The sequence below is a fragment of the Pungitius pungitius genome, chromosome 18, assembly GCF_949316345.1.
Source record: "Pungitius pungitius chromosome 18, fPunPun2.1, whole genome shotgun sequence".
Lineage (NCBI taxonomy): Eukaryota > Metazoa > Chordata > Actinopteri > Perciformes > Gasterosteidae > Pungitius > Pungitius pungitius.
In genome coordinates, this window is record NC_084917.1 from 14,524,624 (window position 1) to 14,552,145 (window position 27,522).

General features: G+C 44.2%; 3 protein-coding genes across 4 annotated transcripts in view; all 3 read right to left on the reverse strand.

Moving 5' to 3' along the window:
- Window positions 1-6,627, reverse strand: part of shroom3 (shroom family member 3) — a 44,379-nt gene extending 37,752 nt beyond the window's left edge. The window contains exon 1 of the mRNA XM_037485253.2: window positions 6,099-6,627. Within this exon, the coding sequence (XP_037341150.2) occupies window positions 6,099-6,236 (138 nt within the window). The 5' untranslated portion in view covers window positions 6,237-6,627. The remainder of the gene's footprint in view (window positions 1-6,098) is intronic.
- Window positions 6,628-8,745: 2,118 nt separating this feature from the next.
- LOC119227117 (uncharacterized) lies at window positions 8,746-12,906 on the reverse strand. Of its 2 annotated transcripts, XM_037485607.2 has the most exons (7): window positions 12,812-12,906; window positions 12,182-12,301; window positions 11,751-12,098; window positions 11,512-11,625; window positions 10,678-11,142; window positions 10,330-10,446; window positions 8,746-9,944 (listed from the first exon to the last, which is right to left on the reverse strand). In XM_037485607.2, the coding sequence occupies exons 1-7, from the start codon at window positions 12,891-12,893 to the stop codon at window positions 9,481-9,483; spliced, it is 1,710 nt and encodes a 569-aa protein (XP_037341504.2). In that variant the 5' UTR covers window positions 12,894-12,906; the 3' UTR covers window positions 8,746-9,480. The 2 variants fall into 2 exon arrangements, with proteins under 2 accessions (XP_037341504.2, XP_037341505.2); XM_037485608.2 differs by lacking the exon at window positions 12,812-12,906 and having other exon boundaries at window positions 12,223-12,299.
- Window positions 12,907-13,544: 638 nt separating this feature from the next.
- On the reverse strand, window positions 13,545-26,933 carry mfsd14ba (major facilitator superfamily domain containing 14Ba). Its single transcript, XM_037485080.2, has 12 exons — window positions 26,602-26,933; window positions 22,306-22,404; window positions 21,921-21,983; window positions 21,466-21,593; window positions 20,794-20,908; window positions 19,940-20,158; window positions 19,618-19,731; window positions 18,902-18,973; window positions 18,404-18,516; window positions 17,371-17,468; window positions 16,922-17,085; window positions 13,545-16,296 (listed from the first exon to the last, which is right to left on the reverse strand). Exons 1-12 carry the CDS (start codon window positions 26,674-26,676, stop codon window positions 16,024-16,026), a joined length of 1,533 nt encoding a protein of 510 aa, XP_037340977.1. The 5' UTR covers window positions 26,677-26,933; the 3' UTR covers window positions 13,545-16,023.
- Between the last annotated feature and the right edge of the window lie 589 nt (window positions 26,934-27,522).

Consider the following 27,522-nt stretch of genomic DNA (forward strand, 5'->3'; position numbering starts at 1 on the left):
AAACAAAGATTTACCGGGAAGCCAACCCAAAATAGGCACCACAGGACGTCTACCATTTGGAGGCTATTTGTACAGGTCATCAAAACAATTCAGGATTAGGCAATGAGTGTGCTGCTGAGGGAGAGCTCTGCAGGACCCGACCAGGCCGTAGCCTGGGTTCTGCAGAGTTAAGCAAATGCGGAGTTTCTTAAACTACTGACCAGCAGAAGGTGACTCCTCTTATTGTATGAATGTCTATGAGAAAAGGACTCTACTTCTCTCTTGCATTTATTACCTCTGTAAACATTGTAAACATGGGTTAATGGCTTCTGTAGCTTCTATTCTTCATAATGTGTTAGTAGTTGATGGCGAGAAAAGAAGTAAGCCATGACTGTTTCCCCGGTGGCTTTTATCATTCTCACATACCTATTATTATTATTCAATTTACAACTGATTTGACTGTTTACTTAAACCGTTTCACTATGCAATCATATCAATACTACACAACACAGAAGGATTACTCCTTTCCTCAAACAATAATAAGGGTTTTGTATCAAACTAGTTTATTACCTACAGTGACATGATGTAAACTGGCAAAACCACGATTTATAGCATTTTAATTACAGGTTACTTTGACTGAAGCACTTTTATGGCTGGTGTATCAGCCGTGTGGGAGCCAAAATGCTGTAATGATTTAAGCTAGCAGCTCAATCGAGTGCCAAAAGAACTACAACCGGCAGCATGGGATTCAAGACACATAAGCCTCCACACACACACACACACACACACACACTGTCAGCGTGACCCTGCTGCATTATCAGCAGTCCCAATGATGCCTCTCAGCCGTGTGCGTGCGCAGTATCAGAACCTTGGTCCACGTCTGTGTGCTTATCACTGAGTCTGTCCTCTTTGAGGTCACGTCGTCTTGCGCTCATGTCCTCTGTGACATAATCTCAATTAAATCCTGAGATGGTGGTCAAATTATGTCTCCAGACAACAAAAGTCTGCTCGGACTGGAACCCCGGACGCTTGCTGTGTGGGTCGGGTGAGAATAAGAAACTAGGTGGGCCTTGATACTGTGACTGCTAGTCAATGCAGGAGAGATTTGTCCACTGGGGAAATCGGGTAGTGAGCCACAGATCAGCACAGGGAGACATACTCTGGGGTTTGTGTTGTTGTGCCACTTGAATTGGCCCACATACGATGATGTGCAATGCTTGAGATAACTTCAGTTCAGTGTCCTCAAAATAAAGCTTTTTCTGGACGTGATCATCATGAATGCTGAGGCCTTCAGCCCTGATCGTATGACATGAGCGCTACATTGGGAGTGTGATTTTCTCATAGTATTACCATATGATATGCACATCTTATTTAGACAAGGAAAATCGCATGCAAAGATGAACAAAGAACACACAGTTATCAGTGTGCATTGTGGTTTGTCCATGACACAGAGAACCGGATACAGACTTGAAAGTCGCTCCTTTGCCAATGCAGAAACTGTGCAGAAACGATTGAAATTTCCGAGAATAAAACCTGTCAGTCAAACTAAATTGAATACTCAGCATCAATATATGCTATCTTCGCCATCCGTAGGTCCATACAAGAAGTGCGTGTTTTTTTTAATTCAAGCCCCAAGCTATGGCTTGAGGCTCATTCACATCAATAGAGGAAGTAAGGTAACTCTGGATTGGCAATTAGTGCATTTAACAACTTTTAGACTAACAATAACAGTTATTCAAGTGTTCCTCCTCAATGAGTTATTACCTTAAAATGAGATGAGATACAGAGATCTCTTTTGCAAGTTGAAAGTTGGGGAATAGTCTTTTTTTTATGCAGTCAGCATGCCGCCTTCCATCAGGCACAACGTGTCAATGTGTAGAATTTCACTTTTTGATAATGTTTTTTTTGGCCCTTTTCAGAAACAGCAAACCTTCCCATCTGGCACTCTTTGAATGTTAAAATTGCCAAGAATTTCACTTTGGGTGTGCCTGATTCTCTGAATTACACCATGTGTTATGTTTCAACAAAAGCATAGTGTGTTCAGATCCAACCAGGCCTGAGAGTTGAAAGGGTCTTCCCACCCAAGTACTGTGAATCCGGAGAAACATTAAGCACCTACGTGAGTTGGCCTTGATGGCCCCGTGAGTTGGGCTTCAAGGCCAAAACAACATTACAGAAAACACGGGGACGTTTTGGAAAACCCTGCAACAAATGGGGGTTTGGTGTGAACAGACAAAGATGGGTGGACTGACAGAGTAACACAAATGTGGGATGTGTCTAATGAGCAGCGCTGCTATTAAGGAAATAGAAAACATCCATCACAGCTGGGAAAGAAAAGCAGCGTGTTAAATTGTAAACAACTCCTGGGCTTCGTAGAGCGGTGCACATGCATGCACTGTTGGCCTTTTTCAGGAATAAATACACCCAAATAAGGCCCGCTCGCAGAATCACTCACACACACGCCGCGTGTGTGTATCACTGACTTTGGTATTCCAGCTGAAATTCATTATCCTGCAGACGGTGATATCCAAACAGAGCGGCTCAGCCTGTTCATACCGTGACTGAAACAACATACCTCCTCTAATCAATAAAGGCCGTGTGATTTGGGAAAATATACTCATACAGCAGTGTCTATGGGGGGTGGGGTGAGTCACTGTCTACTCAGAGTAGAAGTAAAAGAAAGTGAAGGAAGGAAATAAGCAGGCTCTTATTTTGAAAGGTTTTCATTTTTATTCATCACTTTTTAAGCCTCAGTGGTTGAGGTGTTTGGCGACTGAAAATCAAAATTTTAGTCTAACTTTTTTTCAGATGGTCCACCTATATTAAAACCATCAAAACCATCAAAATCTGTGTGTTCATTATCAATTATGTGAGAGATTGTGTTTGCCCCTTTAAGAACCATGAAACGTGAAACCTTTATTCGGTCCACCAGGGGGCGACTCTTGTTGTTGTTGAAAAGTCTACGTGAAGACGACTCTACTTCTCTCTTCTATAGAGTTTATGGTTACAGCTTAACCATCGTCCTTTATTTTGAAGGTGTGACCCTGGCAATGTAATTGCACACGTCAAGTTCTATGGCAGTCATGGGACCTTCAGATTACGACTCATTAAAAGTATTTAACCTGAGCCAAACCACCTGGATTAATAGAAACCTTCACTGTGACATCTGACCCTGGCTCAGAACCAAAATAAACGTACTGCACTGTCAATGAACAATCGACCATAATCTATTTTGTATTTCTCTTGCCGAGCCAGCTTCACAAAAATGACCTGATGTGGACGTAAATCCTATTCACTGTGTGTCAAACAAACGCAGGGAGACATTAGTTGGACATGTAGTGACAAACACACATAGAGAGGGAGAAGAATGGTATAAACAGAAAGGCGCAGGCGATGAAACACCCTGCTAGAAATTATCTGATTACGTTACAAAATAAAAGCACGAGCATGTTTAAAAGCACTCGGGACATATCTCTTCATAACTCTTCATAACATTCTTGTCCTATTTAACAGCATACTGTTTGGCCTCATCCCAAAATAGCTTACTCATTTGCATTTTAATAACAATGAGGCCACATTGCTTTGGAGACAGATATTATTAACAGTCACATTCCTTATTACAGTATTACAGTTTTCATATTTTGGGGAGTTTTTCCTGTGCCGATGTGAGGGTTTCAGGACAGAGGATGTTACATGTGTACAGACTGTAAAGCCCTCTGAGGCAAATTTGTAATTTGCGATTTTGGGCTATACAAAATAAAATGAATTCAATTCAATTCAAATAGTCAAGGCTGAGTAGTTAATTATTTCAAAATCACACTTTGAAAGTGTCATATCTGATTTAGGCCACATCTTACATTATTTAGCAACAGGTGAAACCATTATTCAGCAGCCTTTGATTTTGCCGGCTAAAATAAGAACTGTTTTGTCAGATGAAGTTCATTCTGTAAAACATAAATGAGTCTGAACTGTTTATACTCACTTATAGACAGTTTGTTGAGGAAGAACAACACGCTTTGTATCATTTTGAGGTTTGAAAAGGAAGGAAGTGGGCTCTTGTCTTTGTGGTGTTCGAAATGACAGACTTCCTGGATTAACCATCTTGTTTGTCAGTAACACAGTGTTCTTTTCAGTTGTGATTGAGGGTAAAAGACAAATTGCCAAACGTATTCTAAATGTTTCACTTCAACATTTATGCATTGTATCTTTGTTTTAAGCTCAAGCTCTGATTGCGTGTTGTCTGAGAAGCTAATGCTAGCTTAGTGGCTACAGTGAGCTGATATCATCAGGGATACTGTGCTTGAATTTGGAGACTCCTTTTTCATAAATGAAAATTTAAAATTTTTCCATTAAAAACATAGACATAAAGTTTGAAAGCAAATAAATCAACCTGGTAGGCTCAAATATAATTATATTATTCGTTGCATACCTAAACATTTGGTTATCTCTACCTCTGTTGCTTTGAATGGCATCATCCTTTTGTTAACTAAAATGATCTTAATTGTCTTAATGTGTAATTTTAAAATACACTTCATGGCTCCAACTGCACCTCAAGAAAGAAAGAAAATAATGCATGTCTGGGTAAGTGATTCCATTGATCCACCATTCAGCATCTGTGTTTTTTCAAAATAAATCATTGGGCCTATAATTCACAGAGTGAGATGTGAAAATGGATGGGATGTTGTAAAAAAGGCACATATGGTGGTAAACATATTTCCAAGTAAAATGACTTTAAAATTGAAGTGCAACCGTGCAAAATGTTATTTTTCCACATTTAACATGACTCAGGTAAAATACTTTTAATGAGTCGTAATCTGAAGGTCCCATGACTGCCATAGTCATGGGACCTTCTTTACCTTCTCTCCCTCACTCTTTACCTTCTCTCCCTCACTCTTTACCTTCTCTCCCTCACCCTTTACCTTCTCTCCCTCACTCTTTACCTTCTCTCCCTCACCCTTTACCTTCTCTTCCTCACCCTTTACCTTCTCTCCCTCACCCTTTACCTTCTCTCCCTCACCCTTTACCTTCTCTTCCTCACCCTTTACCTTCTCTCCCTCACCCTTTACCTTCTCTCCCTCACCCTTTACCTTCTCTCCCTCACCCTTTACCTTCTCTACCTCACTCTTTACCTTCTCTCCCTCACCCTTTACCTTCTCTCCCTCACTCTTTACCTTCTCTCCCTCACTCTTTACCTTCTCTCCCTCACCCTTTACCTTCTCTTCCTCACCCTTTACCTTCTCTCCCTCACCCTTTACCTTCTCTCCCTCACCCTTTACCTTCTCTCCCTCACCCTTTACCTTCTCTCCCTCACTCTTTACCTTCTCTCCCTCACCCTTTACCTTCTCTTCCTCACCCTTTACCTTCTCTCCCTCACTCTTTACCTTCTCTCCCTCACCCTTTACCTTCTCTCCCTCAGTCTTTACCTTCTCTACCTCACCCTTTACCTTCTCTACCTCACCCTTTACCTTCTCTATCTCACTCTTTACCTTCTCTCCCTCACCCTTTACCTTCTCTCCCTCACTCTTTACCTTCTCTCCCTCACCCTTTACCTTCTCTCCCTCACTCTTTACCTTCTCTCCCTCACCCTTTACCTTCTCTCCCTCACTCTTTACCTTCTCTTCCTCACCCTTTACCTTCTCTACCTCACCCTTTACCTTCTCTACCTCACCCTTTACCTTCTCTACCTCACCCTTTACCTTCTCTACCTCACCCTTTACCTTCTCTCCCTCACTCTTGTAACCAGAGCCGCTCTGAGGGGCGCGGCTCAAACAAAGCATGTCAAGTCCTCATGGCGGTTGCGTTTTTTCAGGGTTGATGAAGCCGTGGCCAACCTGTCCCACCCCGACCCCCAGTTTGGGAACCGCTGCCATTGACAAGAAGACGTTGTAAACACAAGATCTCTAACTCAAAGAGATAATATTACACGATGACATGTTCTATATTTACAGTACTTTCTCATTGATTTTAATGAGAAAATGTATACTGGTTCTGTATACATACCATATTCATATATATACACACACACACACACAAGTAGTGTTTACTTTGTGGGGCCCCTGTGTCAGAGGGAACCATGACATGTGTGACACGTTATGACGTCGCGAGGAACCGTCTCGTACCTTGGAGATGATCAGCGGCTCTCCGTGCTCCAGGCCGCCCTGCAGGGTGAAGCCCCACGGCGCACCTCCCTGCAGCCGGGCCTCCACCAGCACCCACCCTCCTCCACCACCTCCTCCCGCCCGGACCCCGTTCTCCATGTCCGGTGACGGGGTTCGCTCACCCCTGTGCGCCTGTGTCGTCAGCCCGGCTGCTGCTCCGGGACCGTACTTCAGAAAACGATCCCTCCTTCACGAGCGCATTTCCTTCATTCATTTATGACTCTCCGATAAGGAAAAAGTGAGAGGAGGACGTGTAACGAGCAGCGCGCTGCGTTTCCTGTAAATTGCATTCCTGAAGGGCACCGAGCGGCGGACACCGCGGCGGAAGAGAGTCCTCCAGCCCCCCAAAGCACCCGCCGGAGTCTGGGGGGGTTAACAAGTTCACTGAGAGGAGAAAGTGTTACAAACTTTAACATGAGCGAAGGTCAGATCCGCTCAAACATGAATCCATACCTCCCCCCCTCGCTCTCTATCTCTCCCTCGCTCTCTCTCTCTCTCGGTCTTCCGAAATCAGTTTAGCATCACAATAGGATTTACTGCGACTCACTGAGCGAAAAGAAAAGAGAGAAACACAGAGAGAGAGAGAGAGGGGGGGGGGAGAGAGAGGCAAAAAGAGGGAGGGAAAGGGAGGTGGGTGTTAAGAGAAGGAGAGGAAGGCAAGGGAGGATGAATGAGATAAAAAAATAGAAATAAATAAAATGAGGTGAAGGGAGGGTGTAAGACAGAAGGCGAGGAAGAGACACGTAGAGAGGAGAATCCAAACGAAGAAAAGAGAAGGACCTGTGTGTGTGTGCTGATGAGATGTGATCCAATCCTCCACAGCAGAGCTGAACATGCTCCCTTCACACTGGAACTAGATTACTGTGGACAACATGTCACATGTCAAACTCCTGCTGGATAAAATGGATTAAACACAGTCGCACAGTCAACACACGATGATCATCATCATCATCATCATCCCAACGGTCCCCTTGGTGCGAAGGGTCATGCAGCCAAAGTCCTCTCTGTTCAAGAATTCAGTGATAAATCAGAGTTTTGGACAAAATGAAACTTCGACCAGGTGAAAAAAGTCAGAAGATGACCAGAAAGAAGGCGGAGCATGCTGAGGGAGGAGGAGGGGGGGGGGGGGGGGGGTATCCATCAAACACCTGTTGGGACATGCCACTTCAACACAAACGTCTCAGCCTTTTTGGCGGGTCACAAGTCATCGTGATTTATCATCTGGGACCATGAATGTCCTGTCAATCCCCCGAATAGGTGATTAGATGTTTGAGTCTGCAGTAAATTAGGGGGTTTCAGGTGAAATCTCACTCAGCACTTTTCTAGTTGTTTTGGTCTCTGTAGTGGTGTTGTGTTTCTTTATGGTCATTGCCAGTCTCTTTTTTGTTGCTTTGTGTCGATTCTTTGTTGTTTTGTGTTTCCTTGTATGTTGCTTTGGTCTCTTTGTAGTCCTATTACGTTTGCAGTCTTTGTGGTCCTTTTTGAGCATCTTTTAACCTGCCATCAAAGACTACTTTGTTGTTATCCAAGTTCGCCATCTAGGGGTCAGCAGAGGGCTATTGCACGAAACCCGGATAAGGGATTAAGTCGGGCTATCCAGGTTATCCTGGAGGAATTTAGCTCCGATTTGGTTGCACGAAAGCAGGTTGAATTAAACCCGGCCAAGTAACCATGGCGATTTATTCTTTGAAGTTAGCCTTGTTTAGTCGTTCCAGATGGACCGACCGACGGGGCGGGGTTGGGGGGGGGGGGTCCGCTGGTGGGCGAAACTGTGCAGTGGGGAGTGAACAATTGTAAACTGACTAAATTGTGATGAGGGCGATTTATAAAGTCCATTCACCGGTGTTTCTTCCTGCACCGTGATGTCCACTTCTGAACGACGTGTTGGATGAAAAAGCGCTGATATTAAGACGTGCTTTCAGACGTGAGACGGTGTTCTGGGACAGATCAGAACCTTTAGCTGTTCCCCACGAGTACCTTTGTATAGACTGCTGGGTCTAAAGCCTGCTCTCACCATCCCTTCCCTGGCCACAGAAGAACGTGTTACACCAAAGAGGATTTCCACAGTCCGTACACATGCAACATCCTCTGTTAAGGCACTTACCAGCCTGCAAAATGCTTTTATATTTTATCTTGACTTGTTGCCAGGATCTTTGCTGTCCAGTCATGTTTGATCTGTATGAACATTAATTGTAGAAAGATATTTAGAACTGGACACAGCATAGAGATTTGTGTATATGGTTGTAAAACGTATCCTCAACAATCATATTAAAGCAATTAAAACAGAGTGTACAACTCTCCTAGTAAGGAGATATTTCTAAATCCTTCCGCATTCAGTCGGTCCGTGATTGTCTGTTTCCTCTTTGTTTAGTTACAGCTGCGTATTCCATTTTTTGCGTATGATATGCTTCAATTCCTCATACATTTCATTTTAAGTTGCTGCTCAGCGGGTGAGAAATGTGCTGCGCGCGGCGTCTTCTCCATTTCCGCATCAGTAAATCTGTGATGGAAATCGTGGTCTACTTAAGGAAGCCGTGGACGTGCACTGATCCCAGATATGTGCTCCTGGATCGACTCAGCGCAAGTGGAGCATTATCACTTAGCCCCGATTTCTTTATTCTACTTTTGTGCAATACCCCCCTGCACATGTTACCGATCAAAGAAAAGGTAAATAGCATGTTCAGACTGACATACTTAATACATAAAAACGCCCATTCCAGCTCAGATGTTATGTCTCAGTTTCTGTATTTTACCACAAAATTATTTTACAACAGAATTCTTAACATTTTATGGTCGATGCAGCCCTTTTTAACTGTGAAAATTAACAACAAACAAAAAACAAATGCTAAGGACAGGGAACGAAGGTGAAATGTTTCTCTACCTTTACAGGGCTCGAAATCCAAAAACATCCCCTCACCCCCCTTCTACTGGAGCGACACAAGGAGAGGACGCGGGCGAGGCAAAGGTGGTGCTAATTTAAGAAACTTTGGGTGCAGACGTGGCTCAGGTGGTTTACATTTTACCTGGGGAGCCATCGGGGGTTTGGTATCCTGCTCAGGGACCCCTCACACAGCCAGGAGTCGCCCATGCGCCACCTTCACTGTCCATATCAGTTTGGTGCAGTCTTTCTGCAAAACAGTTTTTAGGATGGAGAATGTCTTTCTAAATCTATGATCAAGAGATAAAGTTATTAATATAAACACTTCTTTGCATGTGTATGACCGTCCCTCTAAAAACCTGCCTACAGGTGCACCATAGTGAAAACATTGATGACTGGACACTAAAGGTGAGCACCATGTGTACTGTGCTGACAAAACAAAAGCCCAGTGAGAGACGTGAAACACTAAGCCTCCTCCGACGCGCTGTGGATCGTCTCGATGATCATCTTCTTCAGCTTCTTCACTTTGTCCGCCGGCGTCTCGTTGAGACACTCCTCCACGTACTTCAGGAAGCCCGCGTGCGGCGCCTGGCTCTGACAGAGCGTCCTCGCCGCGCCCGGCCCCTCGCCGGAGGGCGCCCGCTTGCGTCCTCCCGACACGCTGCTGTCGGCGGGGGACGATTGCCTTGGTGGGGAGGAGGAGGGCGAGGAGTGCTGGGAGTCCGGGGGAGTGGGCGAGGGAGGGGTTTCCAGGATGTGTGCTGCGTGGGGGTCTTCGGGCCGCTCGCAGAGGAACATCAGCTGGTAGTAGTATTTCCACTTGGGGAGGTGAAAGTCCTCCGACCCGCAGGTCTTGTTGGAGCTCACCGCCTTGTGCTCACGCTGGAAGATGGTCCGCAGGTTACGGAACTTTGTCTTTATGTCTTCCGCTGAGGAACAAAGCATCACAGACACGGTCAGCCTCCACCGTGAGGAAGCCATCGCTTCAAACCCTCCATCGCTGCACCCCCCCCCCCCCCACATTTGTACAATAGTTGGCTGGATTCACAGTTACCTAGATGACCAGAAGTAGTGTAAGTGGCTGCCATGATAACAGCTGTTTAAATTCTCTAATGCTAAGGAAAGGCTCTTGGCAGGAACCACTGGGCCGTCCTTTACGAAAGGATGAGAGATCATTTCGTCCCACAATTCCTTGCGGCAGCAATATTTATATTGTGATGTATTATTCGGCCGTTCACAAGAATTAACGATCATGACCGAGAAACAGCGATCATGCAAGTACCAGTTGGCATAACCCCCCCCACCCCCCGTTACCTGAGAACGGCGGCGACCCGTCGTCAGACAGGATGCTGCTCAGCTTCTCCAACTGGCTCTGTCTCAACAGCTTGTTCTTGTAGCTCTCGGACCTGTGGTTCCACAGACAGCTGTGCTCTAGAAACAGACCGCACGTTGGATTAAATAAAATAAAAAACACCTGGAAGAAAACGGGAAGGCTTTTGGCCCTGTATAGAACACGGCCCTTTGTGGCAGCAATGTGTATTACAACAAACAACGCTGGATAAAAATACTTTTTAAAAATCACACCTATAAAAACATGTGGCCCTGAAAAGACTGTAAACACGCGGAACAAATCAAGAATCAACAACAGACGATGGCACCAACCGGAGTAAAACCATATGAGCTGCTGAACTTTGGCCTCACTCCAGTGGCAGCGGGGGTCGGCTCTCCGCTTGCTGTCGGCCTGAACCGAACCGGAGGACCGAAGGGGGGAGGGGCCGGCACAGGGTTGGGTGTCCTGCGGGGTAGAGGACGCGGGGGCGTTGAGCGGGGCGCCGCTGCTGGCTTTGATGTCTGCGGGGTCCCTGAACTTGATTTGGGCAGAGCCGCTTGGGGCGGAGGGGGGGGGTTGGTTTCTGGGAGCCAGGTCCCGGTCTTCCCGGGGCGGCGGTACCGGCAGGTCGTCCGTGCCTTCGTCTTCGTCGCAGGACTCGCAGAGGAAGAGCAGCTGCTGGTAATGTTTCCATTTGGACACGTGGAGCTTGTCGCCCCCCTTGCTGGCCTGCACCGCCTTGTACTCCCGGTTGAAAATGGTCCGGAGGTTCTTGAACTTGCACTTCACGTCTTCAACTGCAAAAGAGCGAGAGGAGAGGAGTCACATCCCCGGCTCCTGGTTCATCTACTGCATTAGCACTCACTTCCATATTTCCAGCTTCATCATGCAGCTCCATCTGATGGAGGACCGAAGCCCTCGTGTCCGTTCAAAGACACAAAACAATAGAGCGAGAGGTCATTTGACGAATCGCAGAACATGGCTGTTGCCGGTCGAACGCTGCCTGCCTTTGGTGAATCCAAACTAAGCCGTCAAATACTCCAAAGTCACACAAAAACACAAAGGGACTCCCCAGCAGCTCCGTTTACTTCCACCGCCTGCAGGAAAGGTGACATGCACGTAGTGTAATCGGCTTTGTCTTTTATAGGGGGTCGCGTGAGCCGTACCTGAGAACGGCACCGAGTCGTCGGACAGCTGGCTCTTCACAGCCTCCAGCAGCTTCAGCCTCAGCAGACGGTTGTTGTGGTTTTCGGACTTTTTCTTCCAGAGGCAGCTGTGCTCTGTGACACAACAACAACAACAACAACAACACCCAGTCAGCCAGGATCCAAGCCCTAGTGAGGGTTTGGATCTCGGTGCCTTTTGCAGTTCCAACTGATGCCTTGTTGTTTTTTTCTCTCGTTACCAGAGTAGAAAGCTATCAGCGCGCGCTCTCTCTCTTCAGTCCAGAAACACTTCAGCGGCGCGTTGGAGGCCACGCAGGAGGACGAGGAGCAGGTGGACACGTCATGGGTGCTGGGGTCGCCCAGCACCGCGGCCGGGCTGACGGTCGGGCTCTCCTCCGGCGGCTTCTCCTCCGGCGCCGAGGGCGGCCTCTCCTCCGGGCCGCCGTCCACGTCCCAGCAGTCCTGCAGGAACATCATCTGCTCGTAGTGCTTCCACTGCGGGGAAAACACCTCGCTGGCCTTCATCATTTTGTACTGCCGCTGAAAAGTGGTGCGGAGGTTCTTGAACTTGTTCTTGAGGTCTTCCACTGGAGAGAAAGAGCAGATGTTTTTGGGCCTCGTAGACAAAGTGCAGCTCGGGAAGATCAAAGTATGCAACCACAGGGTCCACCTGTGAAAGGAGCGGGAGGGTGGCGAGCGGACAGGAGGCACCTCAGACGTTCCAGGGTTTCCCACCGGAGCTGGCGGTTCTTGTAGCCCTCGGATTTGTGGTTCCACAAGCAGCTGTGCTCTGGAAAATGAAGGCCAACAAGTTACTCAGCCACAACCTTATTGTATTGGATATATTTTGTTGTATGGGATATCGGTCTGATTCAAATAGATGGATCGGTATCGGTGGCCAATGTATTAATTCTATAAAAAAATGTGTTTACTATATATAGTAACTAGCATTTGCTTTCTGTTCAATTCAGACCAATTGGTTTGTGCATTAAAAAGCAATTTCTAATTTCTGATGATTTAAGAGTGTATTTGACCAAATTGCTGGTTTTGATAGTAAATAACTATTCATAAAATTTTAAGCGTAACGCGTGAGGGCCAGCGTAAAGTTGGTATATAGCAAAAAAAACACAACTCTACTTGGGGTTGCTAGTCGCCATTGCTGTTTCTGTCTGCATCGCTCGTTTCCGTTGGTCTCGTCGAGCAACGGTTGCCCCTAATTGTTGCAATTTACGACAACCTATCAATCAAAAAGACAACTTTTAAATAACGACAAGTTGCTATCGTAGAGCGTTTGACTTACTGGAGAAAAACTCAATGAGCTCCTTCTCTTTATCCACCGTCCAGTGCCGCTCGGGTGCGAAGCTGAACGTAGGCCCCTCCATGTTGTTGCCTTACATTCCTTCCTGTACACCGCAACCAGGTCACATGATCCAGCCTCCAGGCTCATCATTGGACAGACGTTACTGGGCAATAACCAAAGGCAATATGCTGCATTGCCCAGTAGAGGTCGTTGTCGAGTCTCCTCAGCTGTTGCTCAAATGTAAAATAAAATGGACTTCTTTGACATTTTACACAGAAATGTAATTTGGGTTATTGGTTATTTCAATATAAATTTAATTAGCGGTTTGTTGTTGAGCTTTTGATCGTTTAAAGAACAAACTTTATGTTTTATATTATCAAGACTTTCACATGTATTCACTGAAGGATTAGAAATCAAACAGATCATTCTATTATGATAACAAAACATGACTGAAAAATATTTTGATAACAGTAATAATTAAGCTATTATACCTAGTTAACAAAGCAGAATGAATTAAACTGTGAGTTTATCTAATTAAATGTGTGTGCAATTTGTTAAAGGCACTAAGAATTTTCCAATGATGCAGCAAAGTGAAACACAGTATCGCTGAATGAGACGAGACATCCCACAGCTGAGAAAGGCTGAGAGAAACCTTTTCTCTGGTCCTCGGGAGGAAAGCAGGGAACAACAACCACCACCATAATTCTTTTCAAAAGCACTTGTCAAACAGATGTCAAGTGTTGTTCTCTTTTAATTTCCAACAAACATTTAATCCATGTACAATATTTACACTGTTTACACTCTCACTGAGGCTGAACAAACTCGTCAGTTAAACACCTACAGGTGTCCACATGCACACTTCTGGTACATCTGTGTTTTGGACTATTTGCTCGTACAATCGTCATATGTGATCTGCTTTGAAGCTCATCCTGGTTTACAAAGAAAGCATCAGGGTTGACTGTCTTAGTGGTCATTACAGAAAAATTACATTAATGTAAGTGGCAAGGAGTTTAGATTGGAGAAAAACTGATAAGCATATATCTAATATTTTAATTAAAAAATATATATATATATATATTTCTTGAACAATAACCAGTTTCTCTTTGTTTCTTTCTCATCGTGCTTTAAAGACATATCAAACTAAAATGAGGACTTGTATATCAGTGTGCATATAAACATACTCCGGTATGAAAAAAAGATGTTACTTATATTTTTCTCCTGGAGAATTGACAACCCAACTCCTTCTGCCTCAAGACTGACAACTGAAGGACAACCCTCGTATCAACCACAACAAACACGCCGATCCACTTATATATAAACCATATATCATTCACATGTGCATTTACATTTCAAGCTAATAAAGTAAATAACTGTGTTTGTGTCGGTTCTATTCTGCTGAACTCTTGGGCATTTCTCCCTGAATCCTCTCTAAAGCGCTCACAGACATCTTCGTCTGATGCTTCAAGTGCAAGTTCACCCGCTGGAGGATCACTGCTGTCGGGGGATGAGCCTCACGTGTGCAACAAGTGAGCCCACTTCCCCCTCAGCACCGGAGCATGTGGTGTCAGCCGTCATTTTGGAACAGATTCATGGCGTCTTGCTGCCAGCTCAGCGTTTTCTCTAAACCTACATTCTGGAGAAGCACTAGATGAGAGCAGGACGACATGAGAAGATGAGTGGCGTGCAAATTAACCACAAGGTTATGGTTTCACAATCCTCAAAGATCACTTAACGCTTAAACAAAGTAGTAGAACAACCTTGTGTCTTAGTGCCTCCAAATCCACCAAGGACTTGGTTAGGGTTGCCCAAAGGCTTGAACTCCGTTTGTTAGGTAGAACCTTAAAGTCTGTAAAGTCATTAAGTTCTTTATCAGGGCTGTAACAAATGAGAAAAGTGTGAAAAATGTTGATGTATTTCCAACAGCCCGATATTACTTTCCTTGTTTAGACCAAAACTCTAAAATATATCCTTTTCAATGTCACCAAAAAAGAATCCGCAAGCAATTGTCATTATATTATATTATGTCATCAAAATGTGTACCACGTGACACGTGTTGTCCAATTAGCACCAATACAGCAAAAAATGTTTTTTAAAAGCAGCTATCGTTCGACTAAATCTAAAAAGGTGTCTTTCTGTTGTCTGACTTCCAAATTTCAGATTTTACTTTCAAATCAGAAATTAGAAATGAAAACTCGGGACACTGTAGCCGTAGCCCGTCTGTGGTTTTGGACACTGCTGAAGTTCACACAGCTGGAGCTCACGTTGCAGCTGACAGGTTCTTCCAGCAGCATTGATAAAGTGACTCTCATATTAAGAAAAATTGTGATACTAGATGAGTAAATGAAGATTGAGTGAGATTTAAAAAAATTAATAAAACAAGTTGATCTGAGGTAGAGCGACAAAAAGAGGGGGCGCGGACCTCTGGAAGTACGAGTGAAAGTTTCTTTGAGGGACTCAGAGGGAACGTGGATGTGAGCTCAGCTCGGCACATTCACACCACGCTGAGAAGATACTGTACACGTATAAAGGAGATCCCTCGACCCCGCCACAAACAAACATCAAATGAAATTCAAATAAAGAGTATGAATAAACGTTGTTTTTGGCTGCTGTAAAAACGTAGCAGACGTTTCATTTTTTACATAACCAATAAGAAATGAACCATAGCATTAAAATAATACAGGAGATAAAAAATAATAATACACTTTTTGTTTATCATAAAAAAAAAAAAATCAACAACTTCAAGCTTAAAGATGAACAATTTCCCTTCCGCTAAAATACTTCTTTTCCCCCCCATCTCATGTGGGCATGTCCCTAACCTGGCCACCTGGCTGGTGCCTCACTCTGTTGATCAAAGATGGTGGCCCTTTAAACTGCGGGGTCCCTGGCGTCCCCTGGCGTCCCCTGGCGTCTCTCTGGCAGTCGAATCCTCGTCTCGGTCTTTTCCGTCAAGTTGGAGGGCAACATCTTATTCGCACATCTTAGCTCCGGTTCTCTGGTGAAAGAAACAGCCTCATTGGTTGCTCACAAGATGTTACCTCCTCTCCTCCTGGTAGTTGAAGTAGCACCGCCCCCTGACTCTGAAAACAACAGCCTTTGGAGCTTTCTTGCTGCCAATCGCCCTCTTCTGACAAAAAATAAAGTACACTAAGTTCTGCCCTGCAGCAAAGAAAATGTGTCAATCAGTCGAGCTGCAATGGAGGCCCCGCCCTCCGTCAAACGATGCTGTCGTGTAGCAGCGGCTCAAAGTCCCCGTCGGTGGCGGCGGGCGGAGCCTCCTCGTCGCTGCCCGGGAGGGGCGTGTTGATGTGGACGCCGGCCAGCGAGGACATGGACTCCTTGCTGTCCAGCTGGGGCTTGTCGCCGAGGGACAGTTGGGAGGCTGAGGAGGAGGGTGGGGGTTTCTCGGGGATGAAGAGTGCGACTACGAAGGCCACGACTACGCTGCACGCCCCCAACAGGAATGGCGGGCCGGGAATGAGGCCTCGCTGAGAAAGAGAGAGGTACATTTATATATAGCACATTTAAGTAAACATGGACATCAACTAAACTGCATGACGTGGCTGTGCCCAACTCCTAATGTCACAGGCAGGCGTAATTTAAAGAGCATTCTTCTTGAGCCACAGCTGAGCAGCTCATGGGTCATCAAATCCTGCTAACTGTTTTATTGTATTGAATGTGGTCAACATTGTTTTTGCTACATCCACTCAGATGTGGTGCCACAGCTCCTCTCTGAGTACAACATGGCTCTGAGATCAGCATTGTGACTCATGCCTTTCTCTCCTCTGCCGTCCATTGGCTGCAGCGAGCTAACCACAAAGCTAACATCTATGCTACGAGAATACACACGCCGGCCTTCAGGGGAATTCATGTTGGGTGTTAATTTAACGTGGGCTTTCAGAGGTAATTTGTGGTAATTCAACGTAGGAGTTAAGTGGTGTGTGCTCAACAGAGAAAACAGACAGATGAGTAATTGTAAATGTTAATGAGTTAATTTGTGGTGTTTTGAAGAAAAAGATGCATCCACTTATGTGTAATGTTGTTACATGCAGGGCTGAAGTGTACCTCTGCTGGAGAGGGTTGTGTGTGTGGGTATATGCACATGTACTATACCTCAGCGGGACTCTGTACAGGAAGGGGGTCCACGTTGAATTCTCCCTGGATGGGGTCCAAGGTGTTGAGCTCCACATTGAAGAGGAAGAAGATGAACCCATACAAAGCTGGACCAAGCCCGTTACACAGACCTCGGATCCCTGTGATCATCCCCTGGACCACACCTGCAGGAGGAGGACAGGGGGGGCCTTATTGGAGCCATGCTCCTGCTGCTGACTCAGCATACATTTAGTGCTGCAGGATTTATTTCACCACCTTGTTTAGTAACACAAAGTTATATTCAACAAATCCATCACACTGACCTACTGTTCTGTGGAGAGAAAGAAGAGAACAAAAAGAGGGGAAGAGGAGAGGAGTTGAGAGAAAGCTAAGATGAGAGAGAAGACGATAGGAGAGGACGAGTCAAGAGGAGGGAAAATAGGAAATGAGCCAAGACATTTCCTTGTCACCTTGTTTATCGGAATCAGCAGACTGTGACACAAGAGCAGAGACAGCTGGGAAGGTTATAGAGGACATTGCTGCTACAGCACCAGCGGCCCACATCATCCTGTTGAGACACACCCACACACACACACACACACACACACACACACACACACACAGTTAAAGGCATAGATCTCCCTGTGATACTGTTGGTGTGTTGACCATTTGACATCCGTTTGATATTACTTATAGATTTGACCGATCGGCTAAGTGCCAAACCCCTCCCTACAACAGAGATTGTCCAATCACAGGTGACATTAATGTTGCTAGGCACACGGGTTGAAGCTGTGCACATGGATCTGTAGTTAATCACTTAGCGCAGTACTAACTTTAAACAAGAGTTAGCATATCATCTAACATTAGCAGCTCTGTCCTGTGCTCATTTTAAAAGGTAACATTATGTTTAAAAATACAAACTAAGTAAGCTAAGCAGGTTAGAATAATAACTCTTTATAGCTGGCAGCATTACCAAAAATATCACAAGACTCAACCACTAATGCTAGCTTAATTAGCTAGCCACAGCTAAAAAATTTGCTTGCAACAATTTCATTCACTAGAAATCCGATGCTGTTTTTTCAACTTCTAAAAAATATATAAATCACTCCAGATTTTTGAGTAAGACCCTTAATAGTTAAACACAGACTAATAACTGTGAAAGTGCAAAAAAAGTCAAATGGCCTCTTGAGTTTGGCTCGGACTCATGTGTATACATGTTTTATTTGAATCAACGATGGAATTACTTTGAACCAGGCGGAAACCTGCGTAGCTGCTGAGCGAAGCCGATGCAGAAAGCTCTTAAAATCTGCATTTTCTCTACTGACCAGCAGAGAGCCATTTCTCTGGTTGCAGAAAGCGTAGTAGAGAATGGCTGGTTGATTCAATACCTCAGTACTGTTAACAGCATGGTAAACATGAGCTAATGGGTACGCTTCCCTAACCATTTCCTCTGCATAGGTGTACAATGGTGACATTTTGTAGGCGGTAAGCATCAGATCTCACCATGGCTCTGATCCTAAGCCGTACCAGGCGAGCTGAAGGATCTGGAAGCCCAAACCCAACAGAACGGTGTTTTTATTACCCAGAGTCCTCATCAGCAGTGTGAGGAGGAGAGTCTGAGGAGGGAGAGGGATAGGAACAGATAGTAAAAGCTGTGCGAGCATGTGCAGATGTGACTAAACGCCCCTTGTGTGTTTGTGTACATTTATGATAGGTGTTAGCTACCTAGATAAACAGTCTTTTTCTGGTATTTAAAGAGCAGAAGTTACTCTGCTTTTCTGGTTAACAAATATACTGTAGGCAACCAAAGACAGATGCAGTTAGAATTACGACGTATGAGGACACACACATTCATATTGCTACGTGTAACTAAAAGGTGTTTAAAATTGGATCCAAATTGAATCAAGATTTCTGACACTAGAAACAACAAGTGTGAATGGGCCTTTTTGTGTAAATAGGGTTTATCCTGTCCGTCCTCTGCAGCGTTTGTGTGTCTGTTACCTGTGCAACGATGGACAGAATGCCCACCACTCCAATAAACACAGCGATGGTTGTGGAGGAGAAATTTATGATCTGAAGAGACAGACAGACAGTGTTTATTTAGTCATTTCTAAACCGCTCATTGTCAAAAGCACTTCATGCACTCAATAACACCAGCTTAAACACGTCATGCATACAGATATTTTAGCATAGAGCATGTTCAGAGGACGTTAAGGATCACATTAAAAGCGTATGTGGACCAAAGAGATTAAAAGCATACTGCAACATGTGTAACAAGGCCTGGTTATTTTGTTTAGAGCCAGTGACCAACACAGTCATCAGAAAAACAATTGTTCTGACAAATAAATAGGACAATCTATGGACTAAACACCAGGGGACCAATTGCTGACTTGATATAAAACCATTGGCCCCAATAGTCTGAGTTTTACCAGGAAGACCAATTAACATATTTAAGAAAGTGTAATGGTGGTTCACTACAACACAGCTTTTTTCCACATTGACTTTTGCCCACGGCTAAAAAGTTGCCTTAAATTTTCTACACCGAGATAAACGATTGTTCTTACCAGGCAACTTTATTACGTTTAAGCTTATTAATGCATTATAAATCTGAGTAAGTATTTAACCGGAGTTAAAATATTTACTATTGTTGCAAAATAATTGAATGTTACACACAGGGACTTGTAGTGATGCTAGGAAGCACTGCATCAGTGTCTCACCTGTCTCAGGTAGAGGAAGAAGCTGGAGTACTGTCCGGCCTCTGGTAGGTAGGACAGGAACACAGTTATGCAGATCAGTAAGACCGCCGGGTCCTGACCCACCTTCCTCAGAGACTGAAGGAGAGAGACAGGAAATACAACACAGGCCCCGTCAGGTAACAGCGGGACTCCAAGGGAGTCGAAGGGCCAAAGTCTGCGAAACAAAATTGTATTCACATCCACTGTCTCACTTTAGTATGTTATTCAAAAAAACACAAAACAAAAACACAACAAATCAACGGGGATATAGAATATATTGCCGTGTAGGTTATTGGGTACTGACGGTGAAGGGATCAGCCTGCTCCCAGGATATGGGCGCCCCCCAGGTGTTGAGCCTCATCTTGTCCGGCAGAGACTCGGGCACGGCCAGCAGGATGAAGCAGATGTCGGCGAGGGCCACCAGCGTGGCCACCAGCACCACCAGGTTGTCTCCGTACCAGGCCGACAGGTAGGCCCCGATGGCCGGACTGGTCACCAGGCTGGCCGCAAAAGTAGCTGACACCTAGGGGTCGACAGGAGAGAGACAAGGACGGTGGATGGAACGAGCAGCAGGGGCACTACTTCCTGTCTCTGCAACAGAGAGACCTCCTCGTCATGGCAGACACTAGTGAAAACGCTCTAATGGGATCCAGTTTCCACTCTCAGGTAAATGCTGATTTCACAATGATGATGTAAGTGTCTTTAAACAACCTTTTAGAGTGCTGGACAAAACTAAGCTCATTCCACTGTAAAAAATGATCCAAAAATAGTATTTAATATGCTCTTTTTTTGTTTTTGATCATGACCAATGTTGATTATTTAGATTTATTTTTAGATTGTTTAAAACTGAATTTAAAAAGGGTCACGTTGAGTTTATTTCATAATGGACATTGGTGCTGCAATATTTAAATGAACCCATCGATTTAATAAAAGCTCTTTTTAGCCTATTTATTGAGACATGAGGGGAAACCTGGTGAATTGTGTTCCAGGTTTTCCAGTACACATGGAAACCCTTTAAATGTTCAAATCGTGGCAGTCGCCCGTCTATATATACTTTTATCTGTTGAATCTGCTTTGTCTCCTCTTTCAGTCTCGTTTGCATACTGTACACACAAGATGCACATTTAGTTCAAAAACCCACCACACAGGACTGCTTACCAGGCCGTAGGCTGTGCTCCGCTCTCTTTCGTCCGTCACATCGGCCACGTAGGCGAAGATCACGGAGAAGGTGACGGAGAAAGCACCGGACATGGAGATCATGGCGAAGTACCACCTACAGAGGGAAGGGAGAAACACTTGAGAGCTCCAGTCGGACGACTTCAACAACGCCAAAGAGAACTCTTATTACTGTAAATGTATAAACGTGTGAAGAAGTTGAGTCATTTTATTTATACATATGGTAAATGGACTGTACGTGTATTTCTCTTTTCTAGTGTTCTGACCACTTGAGGCGCTTTAACACAACATGCCATCATTCATCCCCTTCACACACCATAGCCAAAACTACGGGAGCGACATGGTGTTAAGCGTCTTGCCCAATGACACATAGACGGGCTGACTAGCGGAGCTGGGGATCAAACTGCCGATGCACTGATTGAAAGACGCCCCCTGCTCTCCACTGAGCCACAGTCGCCGCCTTCACTACACAATCCGATTTCCAGAACAGTCGCCCCCTGCAGGTCATTAGAAAGAACGCAAGTTAAAGACACTTCCTCATTAGAACTCTGATGTCCACGTTCATAACACACTGTGTGGCTCGCTGTGTTCCCCTTGACTTCACTACTCTGCTGTACCTCCACCTCCCTCTGACTCTGATCAGGATCATCTTACCAGGGGCTGAGCCTCATCAGCGGGATCGGAGCACAGGTAAAGAAGACGGTGACCAAGAGGAAGGTCCGCCGGCCCCACACATCCGACAGGGCGCCGATCAGAGGAGCAGACATGAACGACAGCAGACCCTTGATGTGGAGAAGCAGGGTCAGTGGAAAAATAAACAATCGGCATCCAACTGGAGTGGCTGAATCTAAAGTTTTTCTTTTAAAATAATTTCCGTCGCAGAACGTATTGTACATCATTTACGCTGTTCATTCGGTACACATGACATCCATTGCATTCTGTCCATCCCGGGACAGAGATCCGTTCTCATGTGAGGGTTTCAAGGACTGAGGATGTCGCATGTGTGCCGAGTGTAAAGACCAAATTTGTCATTTGAGATTTTGGACTATACAAAACAAATTGAAATAAAATGTTTCCAATGAGTGCAAAGAGACTGTGTAAGATCTCACCTTCACGCCCTGAATGAGGCCGTTCATCAGGAACGTGTGCTGGGGAAAGGTTTCGTGTAAGACCTGTGAATAATAAAACAACGCAGATGATCAGTAAAAACAACAGATTAAGTTAAGGCAACGAAGTGGTCCAAGAAGTTAAAGGAATAGGGAATACACTCCTCAATCCACTGGACTTGTTTTATTACGTTGCACCATGACAGATGAATGTTGATATTGAAAGGGGCATTCCAGTGTGACCCCTAGGTTTACAACGTTGTGAGGGGGGGGCTCTATGTAATGGTATGGAAAACACTGCATTCATTCAGCAGAGCATTCTCTCACATATTAGAGCTGTGTAATATTTCGTATCCTTGAAATAATACTAATAACGGGTGTTACTCACAGTGAGCATGGGTGTGGTAAGTAATCCCCAAGCGAAGAACTCCAGGAAGATAACCACCACAGCGTGATACACACTGGGCCTGCCGATGCCCTGCTGGAGCTGGAATGCAAACAGACACACGACTGGACAATTAAAAGGCCACTTCACCAAATTCACACCATCAATCTATTATTACGTCAGCTAAGCTACGTCATTAGGACCTAGACACAAAAAAAATGGTAACAGAAAGCCCACTGAGTGGAAGGACTTTAAAGGTGGTTGTTTCCCTACAGTCTAACAGAGTTAATTTTGCAGCTATTTTTGAATTAGTCTTAGTATTTTAGACGAAAATGCATGTTAAAATTTGACAGAGGGGCCAGGAACAAATGGATGAAGTGTATGTGTGGGCTAATATACGTAAATGACATGTGAAAAATCATTACATGAAAGGATTTGTCTTTTAACAAGTAGCAAAGCAATTATTTGCAATGGTGTAAAGCTCCGTCGACGAGAACCACTTTGTTGTCTTTGTCTGTTTACTCACTTTTGACATGTCTAACGGAAACGTCATGCTCCTTCATTGGTTCCACTGTGAAATTGCGTGTCCCAACAAAAGACCCCTTAATGTCCTACAATCAGTGCAATACATTATTTTTTGGACTGGATCATGAACTAACCATTCTCAACTGGACCCCCACTTTTTATTGAAAAGTCTTTTCTTTCTCTTTCTCTCCTCTTTATTTTTGAGTTTCATGACCAGTTTTTTTCTCGTTTCTGTCCTCCGGGTTTTCCTCCACCTGCTCTGCGCCACCACATCATTCACCTGCACTGTGCAGTTCTATCAAAAGCCGTAAGTTGCCCGTGTGTGTTAGGTGCAAGCAAATTAAAAAAGTATTGTGACTTGGTCACCACCAACGCTTTCGTCTCGTCTCGTTAACGATCAGAATATATTTAGTCATAGTTTTAATTTTTTAAGATCCGTTCTTGTCTCATCTTATTTTCGTCATGGGAAAAAGGTTGTTAACAAATAGTTTTCGTCATAGTTTTCGTCTACAAAATTAACACTGCAGTCTAACAAAAGATTTCATCCAACTGAATGATGGAAATTGTAGGATGTGAATCCAGGTCCAGATTGGATGGCTTCTGGGTCCGGATCAGTAGACTCTGACCTACCTGAAGTTAACATGTAGTCTACATGTGTCAAACTCATGGACCGCGGGCCATATCCAGCCCGTGAATGAATTATCTTTGGCCTGCATGATCAAATCTATTTACTATTAGAGCTGGCCCGCCAGTATATCGCACGCATCACCATAATACTACAAATCCCACAATGCACTCTCCGTGTGTCGTCGCCTCACAGTCTGTATTACAAACTGCTGGTGTCAACTTTCGTTGTGTACCTTATCATCGTTCAACTAACTAACTAATTTTTTTTTGTAGTTTTTCCCATAGAATGAAAATAAGAAGCGTAGCCGCTAAACCAGAAGTACGTAGATTTTCACAGTAAGAATCGACGCAACCGTCTGTAATGACAGCGGTTACCAGGGTAACAAGAGGATTCGTCAGTGGCCCGCGTTCGGTCGAAGTCGGCAGTACCTGACCCGAACCTGAAATGAGTTTGACACCCCTGCTGTAGACTATGACCTACCTGAGGTTATTCTGTAGACTATGACCTACCTGAGGTTATTCTGTAGGCTATGACCTACCTGAGGTTATTCTGTAGACTATGACCTACCTGAGGTTATTCTGTAGACTATGACCTACCTGAGGTTATTCTGTAGGCTATGACCTACCTGAGGTTATTCTGTAGACTATGACCTACCTGAGGTTATTCTGTAGGCTATGACCTACCTGAGGTTATTCTGTAGACTATGACCTACCTGAGGTTATTCTGTAGGCTATGACCTACCTGAGGTTATTCTGTAGGCTATGACCTACCTGAGGTTATTCTGTAGGCTATGACCTACCTGAGGTTATTCTGTAGACTATGACCTACCTGAGGTTATTCTGTAGGCTATGACCTACCTGAGGTTATTCTGTAGACTATGACCTACCTGAGGTTATTCTGTAGGCTATGACCTACCTGAGGTTATTCTGTAGGCTATGACCTACCTGAGGTTATTCTGTAGGCTATGACCTACCTGAGGTTATTCTGTAGGCTATGACCTACCTGAGGTTATTCTGTAGACTATGACCTACCTGAGGTTATTCTGTAGACTATGACCTACCTGAGGTTATTCTGTAGGCTATGACCTACCTGAGGTTATTCTGTAGACTATGACCTACCTGAGGTTATTCTGTAGGCTATGACCTACCTGAGGTTATTCTGTAGGCTATGACCTACCTGAGGTTATTCTGTAGGCTATGACCTACCTGAGGTTATTCTGTAGGCTATGACCTACCTGAGGTTATTCTGTAGACTATGACCTACCTGAGGTTATTCTGTAGACTATGACCTACCTGAGGTTATTCTGTAGGCTATGACCTACCTGAGGTTATTCTGTAGACTATGACCTACCTGAGGTTATTCTGTAGGCTATGACCTACCTGAGGTTATTCTGTAGGCTATGACCTACCTGAGGTTATTCTGTAGGCTATGACCTACCTGAGGTTATTCTGTAGGCTATGACCTACCTGAGGTTATTCTGTAGGCTATGACCTACCTGAGGTTATTCTGTAGACTATGACCTACCTGAGGTTATTCTGTAGGCTATGACCTACCTGAGGTTATTCTGTAGGCTATGACCTACCTGAGGTTATTCTGTAGACTATGACCTACCTGAGGTTATTCTGTAGACTATGACCTACCTGAGGTTATTCTGTAGGCTATGACCTACCTGAGGTTATTCTGTAGACTATGACCTACCTGAGGTTAAACTGTAGGCTATGACCTACCTGAGGTTATTCTGTAGACTATGACCTACCTGAGGTTATTCTGTAGACTATGACCTACCTGAGGTTATTCTGTAGACTATGACCTACCTGAGGTTATTCTGTAGGCTATGACCTACCTGAGGTTATTCTGTAGACTATGACCTACCTGAGGTTAAACTGTAGGCTATGACCTACCTGAGGTTATTCTGTAGACTATGACCTACCTGAGGTTATTCTGTAGACTATGACCTACCTGAGGTTAAACTGTAGGCTATGACCTTAACTGAAGTTAACATGTAGACTATGATCTATGATCTGTTTACGCTGTATGCTATAACGCAGCATAGGTAACGCTGCATGTTAGGCCGTAGCTGAGGCCTGGTTCCCCCCCCCCCAATCTCATTTGAACTCATTTTTAACATTTGATTAGAATAACAAATCTGTAAATCTTTGCTTTCAGAAGTAAAAAAAAAAAGTAAAGTAAAAGATTACTTTAATAATAAGCAATGAATAAACGTGTTCTGATTAAATAACTACTCACTGTACCTTGTGTATATTTATTCCAATTTTAAATGTAGTGTGGTTTAATTCAATTCAGGCCTCTTTATGCTTTCGTTGTCTAATGTCCTGTTGCAACTAACAACTGGTTACATATGTTTTTCATTTTTTGCCCAATAGATCTATTACTTTACCATCATGACAACATGTGAAGATGTTAATAGCCTGTCTCTGTGGCGTTTGGCTGGTGTTAAAACAATGCAGTCGCTGTTGGGGGAGATGTTAAGATGGACGCTGACGGGGCCCTCTGCATCTCAGGCAGAACTGTTATGTAACAGATAACTGATCCATCCTGACTACATCATCCTCACACTAAGCCGAGCTGTCTGTGGGCCACATTAAACCCGCTCTGCCCTGTCTCCATTACCACACACACGCACACACACACACACACACACACACACACACACACACACCTCCATCCAACAAAACACAGCCATTTTGGACCACAGCTGCTTTGAGCGTCTCATTTTCTTCGTAGGGTTTCATTCATTGGATCATCTCGAACATTTTGTCCATCGTGTGATTTAATACGTTAATAACAGTTTTTTTCATCGGAGGGGGGTTGTTTATGAACCGTTTCATATCCATCAACCACATAAGTGTGTTTATTATTGATGTCTGCTATTAAATGAGCACCGAATTTTAAAAGAAAGGAGCCGTACGTCATGTTTTAATACGCTGTTCTGTCACACACACACTGGTCGTTCTATGCTGTTGTTTTAAAGAGAAATTGAAGCTCATTTTAAAAGCAAAATGTAAATAAGAACAGGCTACAGAATTAGAAGAATGTATCTAAATAAAAATAACATTTTCATATAGGATAACCCATCGTGCGGGCTAATGAATACTAAAATATCGTTAAAACGGTTATCCACCCACCCCAGCTTCATCCTTCATGATGATCTTCTTGACGAGCACCACCCGTCCGGTTCCCACCGGCTGCTCCCCCGGCATCTCTTCACACCTGCCGCGGGTCACGAAGCATCCATGCCGCGTAGATATCCGCGGTTCTCCGGGTGCTTCCAGCTTTCCTGGTTAATAAGTCGCCCCGAAGAGGCTAAACCGAGCTGACGGTTGGTAACAGTGATATTGACCGTGTTGAGATGGCGTCACTGTCCACAACGTCTCGCTTTGGATCCGCCGACAGGTCAGCCGTTAGTCCGCAGTCAGCAGGCACGCTCACACCGTCAAGTTGCGCAGAGAACAGGGCATTGTTTCCGGTTTGTATTTCTTCAAACTAAAATAATTAGTTTTTACACGCCAAATCTAATTTTTTTGTTATCAAATTCCTAAAATCCAAATGTTCAATCTTGAGTTAAATAGTTTTCAAACAATATAACCTTAATTGTTTTATTAATAGAATCAGAGTATTATTATTTTGATGAGTTTCTTCCGCAGTTTTTGCCTCATGGTTCTTAGACCATGAAATAATTCTAATAAATTCAAATATGATCAAGTAATTATAAAGTTACATTAAATGCATCACTATCCCATATTAGTCAAATATTAATTGTGTAAATGGTGCAACATGTATGTATTAATTAGTATTCACTGACTAGAAACTTAATTGTTACTTGATTAACTGTCTACTACTTAATGACTTGTATAAACCTTATTTTTCGTTTTGCCGTCTTTTTCTAGAAATCAGTGTTTATTCTGAAAGTCAAATTGCTCTTCTACCGGTCTCACTAACTGCACTTCAAATGCGGTTTGGTTGTTTTTTTTTAACCTTAACTGGTAATTGCAGGACGTCACAGAAAATCAATTATTTGTGAACCCCAAAAAGTACAGTATATATTG

Bases quoted from the DNA above. Each gene is read 5' to 3' on its own strand.
- LOC119227117 (XM_037485607.2), bottom strand. From the start codon at position 12,893: ATGGAGGGGCCTACGTTCAGCTTCGCACCCGAGCGGCACTGGACGGTG. The intron at 12,302-12,811 runs GTAAGTCAAACG...TTCATTTTCCAG, and splicing joins GCTCATTGAGTTTTTCTCCA to AGCACAGCTGCTTGTGGAAC. The intron at 11,626-11,750 runs GTAACGAGAGAA...GTTGTGTCACAG, and splicing joins GCTGATAGCTTTCTACTCTG to AGCACAGCTGCCTCTGGAAG.
- mfsd14ba (XM_037485080.2), bottom strand. From the start codon at position 26,676: ATGCCGGGGGAGCAGCCGGTGGGAACCGGACGGGTGGTGCTCGTCAAG. The intron at 21,984-22,305 runs GTGAGTAACACC...TATTATTCACAG, and splicing joins TTACCACACCCATGCTCACT to GTCTTACACGAAACCTTTCC. The intron at 17,086-17,370 runs GTGACAAGGAAA...CTCCTCCTGCAG, and splicing joins TGCTGATTCCGATAAACAAG to GTGTGGTCCAGGGGATGATC.